General features: G+C 59.5%; 2 protein-coding genes across 3 annotated transcripts; both read left to right on the top strand.

Annotated features, from left to right (window-relative positions):
- The first annotated feature begins 1941 nt into the window (after positions 1-1941).
- Positions 1942-4567, top strand: LRG1 (leucine rich alpha-2-glycoprotein 1). The gene is made up of 2 exons (XM_037824061.1): positions 1942-2081; positions 2932-4567. The coding sequence occupies exons 1-2, from the start codon at positions 2050-2052 to the stop codon at positions 4013-4015; spliced, it is 1116 nt and encodes a 371-aa protein (XP_037679989.1). The 5' UTR covers positions 1942-2049; the 3' UTR covers positions 4016-4567.
- A 736-nt stretch (positions 4568-5303) lies between these two features.
- Positions 5304-12691, top strand: PLIN5 (perilipin 5). Of its 2 annotated transcripts, none has more exons than XM_037823940.1 (9): positions 5304-5379; positions 5652-5786; positions 6097-6177; positions 6929-7124; positions 7835-7917; positions 8243-8423; positions 9307-9506; positions 10974-11090; positions 11702-12691. In XM_037823940.1, the coding sequence occupies exons 3-9, from the start codon at positions 6118-6120 to the stop codon at positions 12236-12238; spliced, it is 1374 nt and encodes a 457-aa protein (XP_037679868.1). In that variant the 5' UTR covers positions 5304-5379; positions 5652-5786; positions 6097-6117; the 3' UTR covers positions 12239-12691. The 2 variants fall into 2 exon arrangements, with proteins under 2 accessions (XP_037679868.1, XP_037679869.1); XM_037823941.1 differs by having other exon boundaries at positions 5327-5379; positions 5655-5786.
- Positions 12692-13103: the final 412 nt, after the last annotated feature.

The raw sequence follows: 13103 nt of genomic DNA, 5'->3' as shown, positions 1-13103 counted from the left end.
CATATATTTCCATGATGCTAATTATATTCACAATATTGTGCTAACATCCATTATCAAAATATTTCCCATTATTCCAAATAGGAACCCTGTACATTTTAAGCCTTAACTTCCCCATTCCCTATCCCCACCCTGTCCCCGGTACCCTGTATTCTAGATTCTCACTCTCAGGGTTTGCTTATTCTAATTATTTTAAATCAGTGAGGTCATACAGTATCTGTCCTTTTGTATTTGGCTTATTTCACTCAACATGATGACTTTAAGGTTCATCCATGTTGTCGCATGTATGAGGACTTCATTCCTTTTTTATGGCTGAATAATGTTCCATCGTATGTATATACCACATATCATTTATCCGTTCAACGGTTGATGGACACTTGGGTTGTTTCCATCTTTTGGCGATTGTGGATAATGCCGCTATGATCGTTGGTGTGCAAATATCTGTTGAAGTCCCTGCTTTCAATTCTTTGCGGTATATATCTAGAAGCGGGATTGCCGGGTCATATGGTAATTCTACACTTAGCTTTCTAAGGAATCACCAAAGTGTCTTCCACAGCGGCTGCACCATTTTCCACTGCCACAAGTAATGAATGAGTGTTCCTATTTCTCCACATCCTCTCCAACTCTTGTTATTTTCTGACTTTATTTTTAAAAGATCATGTTAGCTTTGTCACTAAGTTTCACAACCCTGACTTCTTCCCAGCCCAGGTTGTGTGCTGGCTGTGGGGATACAGCAGTGAACAAGACAGAACTAGTCCCTTTGTCATGAAAAACTGACGTTAAGCAAAAACCCACAAAACACCGATAATGCCAAACAGCTCTTCCTAAACCTGTGCATGTGTCTATTTTTGTGTGTCCGTCTCTGCCAGTGGCTCTGGGGGTCTGTCATTCTCTCTTGTGTGTCTTAGTCTGTGTCTCTGGTTCTATGTATTTTTGCCCATCTTTTGGTCAGTGTCTGTGTCTGTGTATTTTCGTGTGTCTGACTTTCATCATCTGTCTATGCTTGTCGCTTTCCATCTGCACATTTGTCTCGGAGTCTTTGTGTCCGCCAAGACAGAATTCTTAGTCATCCTTGCAACTGAGTAGGGACAAAACCCTTCAGAGATTGGGCTGGGAGAAGGGGTCATGGCCAGGTGCAAAAGAAGTCCTGGGTGTAGATAAAGAAAACATCTCACGCCTGAATATTTTAGAACCCAACAAGAATGAAAGCACTATAATGCCAAACCTGTGGGGTTCAGTGAAAGCAGTTCTCAAAGGAAAACTTCTAGCCTTCAAATGCCTTTATTAGGAAATGAGAAACATCAGCCTTGGACGAAGAAAAGAAAATCAGAAAGGGCTCTTAGAGATTGAGTTCCACTTCTTAAATGAGGCAAAGAAAAGTTAAGCCACTTGCCCAAGGTCCCAAAGCAAACAAATTCATGGCAGAGGTGGGATTCCAAACCCAGTTTAGTTTCTCCCAAGCCATTTTTCAAAGACAGTGGAGACTTTTTGGTGTCACTCACTTTTGAACTGTATTTTAAAAAAATTATTTCATGGAAAAAAAAACAAAACACAAAATGCAACAATACACTGTGAATTCAAAACAAGTTTCCTCTCTCTCTCTCTCTCTCTCTGTCTCTCCTTTGAATGAGCTTCCTGGTTGTTCAGGTTGATTGTAAACAGTACCTCTTGCTCAAAGACCTGTCCCCACCCCCCAGGGATAGGACCTTGCAACTCTGACTCCTGAATCCTGGGTTGGGGAAAGTGGGGACTCAGCCTCAGAGTCTTGGGGGCCCCCTGCTTCAGTAAGAAGTAAGGGAAGGAGAAACTGGGTAGAAGCAGGGCCAAACAAGAGTTGTGCACCCCCCCCCAGTTGTCCCCCCATACCAGGAAGCAATTTCACAATCCTGATCCCTCCCCTTCCTCTGCTTGGCTCTGGTTCTGCTCCTGAGCAGGAACAGGACAGGGGTGGGGTTTCCCCGTAGCTGGTTCCCCCACCCCCAGCCCAGGCAGGTATAAAGCCACTTCCCCAGGCCAGAGGAACCCAGAGAAAGAGAAGAGAGAAGTCTCACCATGTTCTCTTGGAGCCGACAGAGAAACCAGAGGTAGGTCCACACCCCTGTCCGACCTGGAAAGGCTGGGGCACCAGGCCAGGCAGAAGAAGGACACTCCAAAATCACGGGGGCAGGGACAGGCCTGCAGGCTGGAACAGACTGACCCTCACTCAGGCTCTGACCAGGGACAGGCAAACTCGCTCCTATACACCTGCAGAAGCCCCAGGCAAGCTCCAGGGATGCAGTGGCCAAGGCTGGACAGGTGCTGCTGAGCTGGGACAGCCACTGCTGGACAGCCATCCCTCCAAGGGTTCCAGTGCCAACCGTAAACCAACCCATCGCAAAGTCAAACGCCCACCCGCACAATGGCCCCAGGCGAGATGCACTTTTTAGAGTCCTCTGTGCGCCTTGGAACCCTGGCTGTGTGCTGAGAGATCCTGGGGGGGCCCAAGTTGGGGGCAGATATAGCCAGATCCGGGCTGTGTGACCAGGCTGGACAGAAAGAGGAGATGCCCAGAGCTCTGCTTGGGAGGGGCAGAAAAGGGGGCATTGGAGCTGGGGCTTTGCAGCATGAGTAGGAGTTCTCTGGCTCTGCCTTCAAAACGCTGAGCCAGTGAGACAAGAAATGACCCAGAAAGGAAGCCACATCAGAAGAAACTAGCAAGAAGAAACTAGCTGGGCTGACAAGGAGGAAGGGTAGCATTTAGAAGTCAGACCCAGAAACTCAAGTTTCAAAGTAGAATTCTCCCTGGAACAGGGCCCACTTCTGGCAGGTGTAGGGGGGCCAAGGTGGAAGCCAGAAGAGGAGGAGGTGGTGACTGCACTAGTCCAGGGGTCGATGATATGTTGGCCCCGCTGTGCCCATTTTGGCTTTCTAAACATCTTCTGTCATTGCTTACAGCCCCGGGGGCCTCGACCTCCATCCTAGAACCCTGCTCCTATTACTGATGGTGGTGGCCTCAGCCCAGGGGATCACCCCAAGCCCCAAGACCTGCCGAGTGTACCCATCAATCAACGGAAGCGCCATCGTCTGCCACCCACCCGCCGAATTCCCCTGCGACCTCCCAGCCGATACTGTCCACCTGTCTGCGGAGTTCTTCAACTTCACCCATTTGCCAGACGGCATCCTCCAGGGCACCCCCAACCTCCAGGAGCTGCACCTCTCCAGCAACCGGCTGGAGAACCTCTCGGCCGAGTTCCTGCTCCCCGTGCCCCGGCTGAGGGTGCTGGATCTGACCCGCAACGCCCTGACCCGGCTGCCCCCCAGACTCTTCCGGGCCTCGGCCGCCCTTGTCACCCTGGTGCTGAAGGAGAACCAGCTGGAGGTCCTGGAGGCCACGTGGCTGCACGGTTTGAGGGACCTGTGGTATCTGGATCTTTCCGGAAACCGCCTCCGGACGCTGCCCCCCGGGCTGCTGGCCAACTGCACAGCCCTGCACATCCTTGACCTTGGAAACAACCAGCTGGAGACCTTGCCCCCCGATCTTCTGCGGGGCCCACTGAGGTTGGATCGGCTGCATTTGGAGGGCAACAGGCTGCGGGCACTGGGAGAGGACCTGCTTTGGCCCCAGCCGGGCCTGGGATACCTCTTCCTGCAAAACAACAAGCTGGCGACCGTGGCAGCTGGCGCTTTCCGGGGGCTTCGGCAGCTCGACATGCTGGACCTGTCCAACAACGAGCTGACAGGCGTCCCCAAGGGTCTCTGGGCATCCCTGGGGCGTCCCGGCCGGGACATGAAGGACGGCTTCGACATCTCCGGGAACCCCTGGATGTGTGACCAAAACCTGAGTGACCTCTTTCGCTGGCTGGTGGCCAACAAGGACAAAATGTTCTCCCTGAATGACACTCGCTGTGCTGGGCCCGAAACTTCGAGGGGTCAGACGCTCCTGGCAGTGGCTGAGTCCCAGGGGAGCCCAGAGAAGAAGTCGGGGAGCAGGGGATGCAGACAGGGTCTAGCAGAGCACTGTACCCCACTTAGCAAATAATCCTGCATTTAAGTGTGATGCTCAAAGTCTTCAGTTGCACCCCCCAACTCAAGTTCCCAGCCCTGTTTCATCCAGGTGCCCCCCACCCCCAAACACAGGTCTCCCCGCTTTGTCTCAAGCTGTGCCCTCTCCCTGGAATGCCTGGGCCCCCCGTTTCCCAGATCTCAGTTTCCCCCATCCCCCTTGTCCACTCCCCTGGCCCAGCCCTGGCCACATTGGGGTGGTGTCTTTGTCTAGCTCTGTCTTCCTCGGACTGGGGGAGCTCCCTGGGCCCCCCTCTTACCCCGCATTACTCAGGCCTCATGGGTTTAGTAAATAACTGTTGGACTGGATTGAATGAATTGGTATTCATTCATTCTGTTCCTTGTGTCTTCCAAGTTGACTTCCTAGACTCGGGGGTGATAGAGAGGGAAGCAAGTGGGGTACCAGGGCTGGGAATGCATCAGACCCCAAATCAGCGGCAACTGGGGTCTGATGTATGGGGCTCCCCCCACTGTATCTTGGGGCTTAACTGGAAAATAAAACTCTGACCCAGGTGTCATTTTACTCGTGGATTTCTGCCAGAGTTTGTGTCCTGGGGAAGGTTTAAATTAAACCAGATTGCTTCAGATCTCCAAACAATTTGGCAACCCAGTCCATGGTAGCCCATGGGGCAAGCTTGCTGGGAGAGGTAGGGGTCCAGGGGTCTGCGTTCTCATAACTCAGATCTCAGAGTGTCTGCTGACCCAGCGTTGGGAATGGGGGTGCCAGGGACAGATTTGGGGGATCCTGGGATATTGGGGCATCAGATGGCAAAAGGGTGGTGTTCTGGTTGCGTGGTCTTTCCAGGGTGTAGGGGCTGAAGTCTGGTCAGGCCGGGTTTGAGCAGATCCGCCCCCCTCGCGGTGGGACCCGGGGCAAGTGGGTTAAGCTTTCTGAGCCTCAGTTTGCCCATCCGTAAAAAGCGGATCCGAGGGAATAGGGTGGCCTGGCTCCTGGTTTATTTAAGTGTCAGAGAAACACATAAAATGGAGGAAGGGCATCTGGGACTTCCCCAAGGTCACCTGCGGAGGCGACGGGGGCTGGCATCGCCCTCCATTGTCTCCGTGGCCACAGCAGGTCGAGTAACAGGTGGCCGAAAACTGCAGCCTGGGAATCCGGCGTCCCCGGGCTGCTATGGCAACCGCGAGCCCCAGGGGAGGGCGAGAGGAGCCTGGAGCCCCGCCCCCGGGGCACGCCCCCGGATGGCCACTCCTCATTGGCTGGCCCCTGGAGGCCCCGCCCCCTCGAGCGCTATAAGGCGGGCGGGGCCTGCGTGGGGCGGAGACTCGAGCCAGAGCCTGGGGTCCCGCGTGGGATCCTGCGGGCTGCGGCTGCGCTCCCCGGTGAGTGCCCCACGGAGGGACATCCGGGGGCGTCCCGGGCTCGGGGGGGCCTGGGTCTGGCAGGCGGGCGAGGGTCTGGCGGTGTGGCCGGGGGGAGGGGAGACGGGTGGCCGGAGCAGGTGGCTGGGACCCTTGACCCAGTTGGCTCAGGCTCAGGACCCAGCGGGGCGGGGACCCGGGCTCCGTGGGCGCAGAGTGGGGGCGGGGAAGAGGACCGCAGGCGGGGAGTCCGGAGCCTGAGGTCGTGCTCCCCACCGCTCTGACCTGTCCAGCAGAGTGACCTTGGGCCTAGCGTGGCCCCTGTGTGTGCGCCTCCATTTCCCGCGGCCTCCACGCCTGCGGGGGCTGCTTGTTACAGAGGACATAGCCCAGAGAGGTGAAGGTGCTTACCCGAAGTCACACAGCAGGTAAAGGCAAGATTCTAACCCAGATCGTTCTGGCCTCAAGGCCGCCGCTTTGAACCCCCTTAGTGCCTCCCCTTGCTGGAGGCTCTTTATTGTGCGCCCACCGTGTGCTGAACCCCCGTGCGAGCGTTTTCTGCCCCTCAACCGTCTGAGGGAGATATTATCATGGGCCCATTTTGCAGAAGAGGAAACTGAGGTCCCAAGAGGGAAGGAGGCTTGCCTCAGTCACAGAGGTCACCTGGATAGGACCCAAGAGCTGGGTGGGAGCAGGGACACCCCCTCCAGCCCGTTCTCTCTTGCCCCCCTCCCCCAGGTGACCCCGTATGCAGCAGGAATGTCTGAAGAGGAGGCAGCTCAGGGCCCCCAGCCCAGCCTGTCGGAGCCAGAGCAGGAGGTGAGGGGCTGCCCCTTCCCATGGAGCAGAGGCGACAGGAAGGGGTGGGGGGCAGTTTCAGGCAGGGGACCCCCCCCAGCCCCCACCCCGCTGGGAACACTTGACACCAAGGGCGTTTCGGATCATGGAGCAGGCTGGTTCTTCCTTTCCATTTATTTCCCAGAGCGGGTACAGTGAGGCTGGGGACGGGGGAGGGCGTCTCTCCAAGGACCCCCAGCCCACCTCCCTCCCTCTCCCTGCCTGTGTCCCTCTGTCTCTGTGTCCACCATCCTTGCCCCCTTAAACAACAACGACGACATCAATAATAGTAGCTGTCTCAGCACCATTTCAAATGTTTCACACCTCCTGGCTCCTTTACTCCTTCTGACCGCCCTAGAACCCCATTTGACAGGTGGGGAAACTGAGGCACTGGGCCCTTAATGTCACTTGCTGAAACTCACACGGCTCGGAAGGGGCTGGACCGGCCCCGAGCTCAGGCCGGCTCGCTCCAGGGACTCTAAACCTCTCCTCCCTGAAACACACCCAATCACACTCAGTTAGCGGAGAGCGGGGGACCCCAGACCCCTGACATCCAGCGCCGATGCCCAAGCACAGTTCGTGGCTCCATGCAAACTCTCCCCCGACTCCCTGTCTGTCTGTCCGTCTCTCTCCCTTGCACATCCTTTCCCGGGGAGGGAAGGTGGAACCGAAGGGGCATCCGAGCCCCCCTGCCACCCCCGCGGGGCCGCTCTGATGCCACCCGTGCCCGCAGAACGTGGTGCAGCGCGTGGCGGCGCTGCCGGTCGTCAGGAGCACGTGCACGGCGGTGCGGGACGCGTACAGCTCGGCCAAGGACAGACACCCGCTGCTGGGCTCCGCCTGCCGCCTGGCCGAGTACTGCGTGTGTGGCCTGACAACCTGCGCCCTGGGCCGCGCCCGGCCCCTGCTCGAGCACCTGCAGCCACAGCGTGAGTGCCACCCGGGCACCCCCTCCCTGGCCCGCGGCCCCCTCCCACGGCCCGTCCCCTTGGGAAGTTCCTCCTCGCCCCCCACTTACCTGTTCAGGTATGGCTCTCTCATCTTTTGGCCTGACATCCCTGGGAGTCATTGAAATTTGTCTGGCCATCCTCACCTGTCTGCCTGCCGGAGCCCCACATTTCCCTGGACCCTTCTGTGCTCACTTTGGGGTCCTACCTGGTGGAGGTGAGAGGTGGGAGGGGCTAGGAAGATTCTGGGCTGCTCATCTGACCAAGGAGGGGGTTGCCGGGGTTCCCAGCCCCCAGCCCCTCCTCCTTCTCAGCCGGCTGCTGGCTTTGACCTTGGGCCTGCTGGCTGGGGCTTTGGAGCCGGGCAGGGCGACGGGTGACCTTGATGTCGAGAATGGCTGGGTGCTGTGCAGGGCGGAGTCAGGGGATCAGGGGAGGGGGACCCCAGCACCCCCCCACACACAGGGAGCCAGCCACTCGCTGGGAGGCCCCCAGATCCAAGGCCCCTCCCCATCTCCCTCGCCCGGGGTTGCCCCCAAGAACCCCCAGTGTCCGTCCCAGCCTCTGTGTGATTTTGCTAGATTCACACACATGGAGGCTCCTCCCTGCCTCTCCCTCCCTCTATATCCCTCTCTGTGTCCCTCTTTCCCTCTGCTTCTCCCCATCACCATTCCCTGCCTCCATCTCTTCAGTGGCCACCGTGAACCACCTGGCCTGCAGGGGCCTGGACAAGCTGGAGGAGAATCTGCCCTTTCTCCAGCGACCCTCGGAGACGGTACCCCGAGCAACTGGACCGTGGGGGCCTCTGGGGGTGGTGGGTTTGGAGTGGAGGTGGGTGGGCCGGTGGTGCCTCCTCCAGAGTCAGCCTGAGCTCCTGGGCCAGCCAGAGCCTGCTCACTCGGGGAAAAGAGGGAAAAAATAGCACCGCATTAAAATAATTGGCACCAACGTTTGTGAAACACATAGTATGTGCTGGTAGGTGCTGCGAGAAGGACTTTTATTATCCCTTATTTTGTAGAGGGGGAAACTGAGGCACGGCACTGGGAAGGGAGCCGGGGGTGGGGCGGGGACGGAGCTGGAGTGGGGGACCCTCCTGTCAGGTGGCGACCCCAGCCAAGGACACGGTGAGCAGTGGGGAGTCTGGTGTCGCAGGCCTGGCACGGCGGGGCCGGCGCTGGAGCGTGGAGCTGAAACGGTCCGTGAGCCACGCCGTGGACGTCGTGCTGGGCAAGTCGGAGGAGCTGGTGGACCACTTCCTGCCCATGACGGAGGACGAGCTCAGTGAGGCCCGTGTGCCCCCCTCCCCAGCCCCCCGAATCCTCCCGTCCCAGCCACCATCCCCGAGTCAGGGACCAGAGAGGCCTGTGTGCTCGCCTGAGGCCACACAGCACTTGGAGGAGCTCGAACCCAGGCCTCACCTCCCGGCCCCACTTCTACGACACCCCAACCCGCCTCTCACCCCAGATCGGACTGCCCCAGACCCTGAGTTCTGGGCAAAGGCTTGAAAGATGAGGTCTCAAAGTGGTGGCCCTCCAAAGTGGGTTATCTGTCCCAGGCAATGTCTTCAAAAGTATGAAATGCATTCTCTGCGTTTAACGGCTTTTTGCGCCAAGCCCGATGTCTGGCTTCTAACTTGAAAAACTAGACACTTGAGCCAAAGAGTGTCCACCCCTCTAGATGTTTCCCTGGACCCCACCGTTCCCCAGTGCCCCATATCTCATCTGCTTTGAGTGTTTTTGATCCCCGCCTGGCCCTGGGGACGATGTGAATTTTCAGCCCCTGATTTGTAGTGCTGGAAAAAACGCATTGGCTTATCTCCTCCTTGGCAGAAAGGCCGTGAGGCATTTATGAAGCGCCAACGGTATGCCTGACACTTGTAATATATTCTTTAAGAGGCAGTCTAGCCGGCTGGCTACAAAGAGTCAGAGGTTCGAATCCCCGGTCTGGCATTACCAGGCAGTGTGACTTAAGCACTCTTTGCCTCAGTTTCCCTCATCTGTAAAATGGGATATTTATAGGAGCGCGTGCATCGTCCGGCTTGGGGAAGATTAAATCAGTCACTTTTGGTAAAGGGAGCCCGAGGGCTTGTCTGCCCAGAAGGTGGCTGAGCGGATGTGGGGGAGGGGCTGGCCGCGTTGAACCCCTCCCCCGCCCTGTCCCCCAGTGGCTCTGGCGGCCGAGGCCGAGGGTCCGGAGGTGGCCTCAGTGGAGGATCAGAGGAGACAACAGGGCTACTTCGTGCGCCTGGGCTCCCTGTCGGCGCGGCTCCGCCACCTGGCGTATGAGCACTCTCTGGGGAAACTGAGGCAGAGCAAACACCGCGCCCAGGACACGCTGACTCAGCTGCAGGAGACTCTGGAGTTGGTGAGAGCCCTCTCCCACCCCGTGATGCATGCCCTTGAGCAAGGATTGAGCGCCAGCTGAGTACCTGGCCCTGTGCTAGTCTGAAGGGGGAGGCAGAGCAGGACTCGGATGATGTGTGTGGTCAGGGCTGGGGCGGTGGTTGAGGGGGCCTGGAGATGGGGGGAGGTTGAGGGAGTCGGGGTGGCATGGAAGGGTGGATGTGGGAGCTGGGGGCTCAGGAGAGAGGGACCCCTTCCCTCACCCTCTCCTTCTTGTACCGGCACACACCCAGCTTCTCCCCCAGTTGTCCATCCCTCCTCCCTCCAGAGGAAAATAAGAGCTCCTGTTGAGTGAATGTAATTAAGTGCAGACATCCCCAAACCTGCTCCCCTGCCCTCCACCCTTGCACCCCACAGACTGTCCTCCCTGCAGCCGCCAGAGGGCGCCCGTGAGCACCAAGTCAGGGCTCCTCCTTCCTCTGCCTACAACCCTCCATGGCTCCCACCTTCCTCGGGGGAAAAGCCCAAGTCCTCCCTGCTGCCCACCAGGCCCTGCACGCCCAGCCCCGTCCCCTCCCTGCCCTGCCCTCCTCCCGCTCTCCCCCTGGCTCCCTCCGCTCCAGCCCCACGGGCCTCCTCGCTGCTCCCCCAGCACACCAGGCCCCATCCTGCCCCAGGGCCTTTGCACGGGCTGTGCTGTCTGCCTGGAGCCTCTTCTTTTCCCTGTTAGCATGTCTCGCCCTGCAGAACCCGCCCTGCTCAGTCACTCAATGAGCATCTATTGAGCACCTGTTGGGTGCCAGGCATGGGTCTGGCACTGGCTGTCGTCTTCCCCACAGTGTCCCCAGCACCCGGTAGTGTGCCCGCCCCACGAGGGCTCCCAGTGCTTCCTCAGTGAATCAGCTGGTTCCTCAGCGGGTGCCCAGAGCTGGGCCGCTCATTTTATATACAATGGTGCAATAGATGCTTGCACCAACAGATGCTTGCACCAACGCTGTTTGCTAACGACCACCTTTGACATTACAGAAGCTGAGTTCTGCCTCATTGATCTTGATGGGGTGTCCTCTGGGAGCCAGGCCCTGAGTAGGGGGGATCAGGGCCATGATGGGGCAGTGGGAAATGGGGGGGGCTCAGAGGTGGGATCTGCACAGCCAAGGAGGAAGGAAGGCTCCCTGGAGGAGGTGGCTTGCAGACTGAGCCTTGGATGGGTGTGAAGCTGGCAGGGGGTGGGGGGGAGGAGGAGTGTACAAGGTGGGGGGGTCTGGTGTGGGCAAAGGCCTGGCAGTGAGACTGAGCTTTTGGGGAACCGCAGGTCCCCAGGTCTGGCCCGGGGCAGAGGAGAGTGCAGGGAGAACAGTCAGGGGGGCCTGGAAGGGCGCATACAGGTGGCGTTCACTAAATGCTTTTTAAGGCCACATCCAGGCTGGGGTCGGTCCTGGCACCCCCCACCCCTGCTGCAGCCCTGACTCCCTCCCTCCCGTCCCCCCAGATCGGCCACATGCAGTGTGGGGTGGACCCCCCCACCCCAGCCTGCCCCGGGAAGGCCCACCAGCTGTGGGAGGACTGGAGCCGGCGTCCCCCCGAGAACGGCCGCCGCCGGAGCCAGGTGAGATGGCGGCCGCCGCCAGGCCCATCCACCGAGGGGAAACTGAGGCAGGGTGGCTGTCCTGTTGGGTGTCCAGAGGGGAAACTGAGGCTGGGCTCCAGGCCCATTGTGTTCATTGGAAAGCTGAGGAAGGGTGATGGTCTCACAGTGTGTTTATGGGGGAAACTGAGGCGGGGCAATGTTCTTGGGTGCCCAAGGGGGAAACTGAGGCAGGGCTCTAGTCCCACTGGGTGTCCATGGGGGAAATTGAGGCAGGGCTCCAGTTCCACTGTGTTCGTTGGAAAGCTAAGGCAGGGTGATGGCCTCACAGTATGTCCATTGGGGAAACTGAGGCAGGGCACCCATCTCATTGTGGGTCCCTGGGGGAAACTGAGGCAGGGTGGCTGTCCTGTTGGGTGTCCAGAGGGGAAACTGAGGCTGGGCTCCAGGCCCATTGTGTTCAGTGGAAAACCCAGACAGGGTGATGATCTCACAGTGTGTCCATTGGGGAAACTGAGGCAGGGCACCCCTCTCATTGTGGGTCCCTGGGGGAAACCGAGGCAGGGCGCGGTCCTGCTGGATGTCCGTCAGGGAAACCGAGGCCACCCCACCGCTCCCCCCACCCCCCGCAGGCAGAGCTGGAGACCCTGGCGCTGTCCCGCAGCCTGACGCGGGAGCTGCGCGGCTCGGTGGACATCCTGGAGGCCAGCGTGCGGGGCCTGCCCCCGGGCGCCCAGGAGAAGGTGGCCGAGGTCCGGCGCAGCGTGGACGCCCTGCAGGCTGCCTTTGCCGATGCCCGCTGCTTCGGGGACGTGCCGGCCGCGGCGCTGGCCGAGGGACGGGGCCGCGTGGCCCGGGCCCACGCCTGCGTGGACGAGCTGCTGGAGCTGGTGGTGCAGGCCGTGCCGCTGCCCTGGCTGGTCGGGCCCTTCGCACCCATCTTGGTGGAGCAGTCCATGCCCCGGCCCGACCTGATGGCCCAGGTCGACGAGGTCATCGGGGGCCCCGACCCCCGCTGGGCCCACCTGGACTGGCCAGCCCAGCAGCGAGCCTGGGAGGCCCAGCACGGGGACGGGACGGGCCTCCCAGGGGATGTGCCCGAGGAGGGGGAGCCCGAGCCCCCCAGCAGCCCAGTTAAGCACACGCTGATGCCCGAGCTTGATTTCTGACCCAGAGGGCGCTGATGGGGTAAACCGAGGCAGTGGCAGCCGCCTTCCCATCCGAGATTCTTGCTGCCCCCATTGTGGCCATGCGTGGCTTTGGCATCGGGCTGGGGGGTAGGGGCAGAAGTCAGTATCCAAACCCACCTTCGCTGGGAGCTTTTCCGCGGACCTAGGGGGATACCGAGGCACCCAGAGAGGGGCGGTAGGGGAGCCTCGAACCCAACTCAGGTGAAGCTGATCAAAACTCTTTTCCCAGAGAAACACATTTTGCCCACCTTTGGGGTGCTGAGCTCCCTGGCTTCCAGGGAGAAGAGGGTAAGAAGATTGCCCGTCTCCTCCCAGCCTGTCCCTCCTGGACCTGAGGGGCCCCCAGAGGCTCCACTGGGGCCCCCGCCAGGCCCACTTGCTTTGCCGTTTGGGGTTTTTTCTTGAGAATAAAGGTGCTTCATGTTCGCCCAAGACTCACAGCCTCTGTTCCAGCCGGGGCGGCTCTCGGTCCCAAGGTGTGTGACAGAAGGGATGTGAAGGGCGTTTCAAGCCAGGGTTGGCGATAGGGAATGAGTGACGCCTCCCTGGCCAGCTTGTCACCCTGCCTAGATTTCCCCCAAGAGGACCCCAGCCTGCCTGGATTACGTGTTGTGCCCACGGACTCAGGAAGTTGTTCTCAGAAGCCCCTGAGGAGACTCCTGTCCTCTGACCACATTCCTGATGGCCCCTCTGATTTCCCTCAGGGGCAGGGCAGGGTGTTGGGAAAGCGCAGTCTAAGGGGGTGGGTGGGGTGAGGTCACGATGGCCCCTGGTTTCCCTGCGACCCAGCCCAGAGGGTGGCCCTGGAACACCCAAGCCACTCCACACTGGCCAGATTTCCCTC

The sequence above is a fragment of the Choloepus didactylus genome (genome assembly GCF_015220235.1).
Source record: "Choloepus didactylus isolate mChoDid1 chromosome 25 unlocalized genomic scaffold, mChoDid1.pri SUPER_25_unloc1, whole genome shotgun sequence".
NCBI classification, from domain to species: domain Eukaryota; kingdom Metazoa; phylum Chordata; class Mammalia; order Pilosa; family Megalonychidae; genus Choloepus; species Choloepus didactylus.
This window is presented reverse-complemented; position numbering and strand designations above follow the sequence as displayed.

Coding starts and splice junctions, on each gene's coding strand:
- PLIN5 (XM_037823940.1), top strand. CDS start 6,118: ATGTCTGAAGAGGAGGCAGCTCAGGGCCCCCAGCCCAGCCTGTCGGAG. Junction 6,178..6,928: donor TGTCGGAGCCAGAGCAGGAG/GTGAGGGGCTGC, acceptor CCGTGCCCGCAG/AACGTGGTGCAGCGCGTGGC. Junction 7,918..8,242: donor TCCAGCGACCCTCGGAGACG/GTACCCCGAGCA, acceptor CCCTCCTGTCAG/GTGGCGACCCCAGCCAAGGA.
- LRG1 (XM_037824061.1), top strand. CDS start 2,050: ATGTTCTCTTGGAGCCGACAGAGAAACCAGAG. Junction 2,082..2,931: donor AGCCGACAGAGAAACCAGAG/GTAGGTCCACAC, acceptor CATTGCTTACAG/CCCCGGGGGCCTCGACCTCC.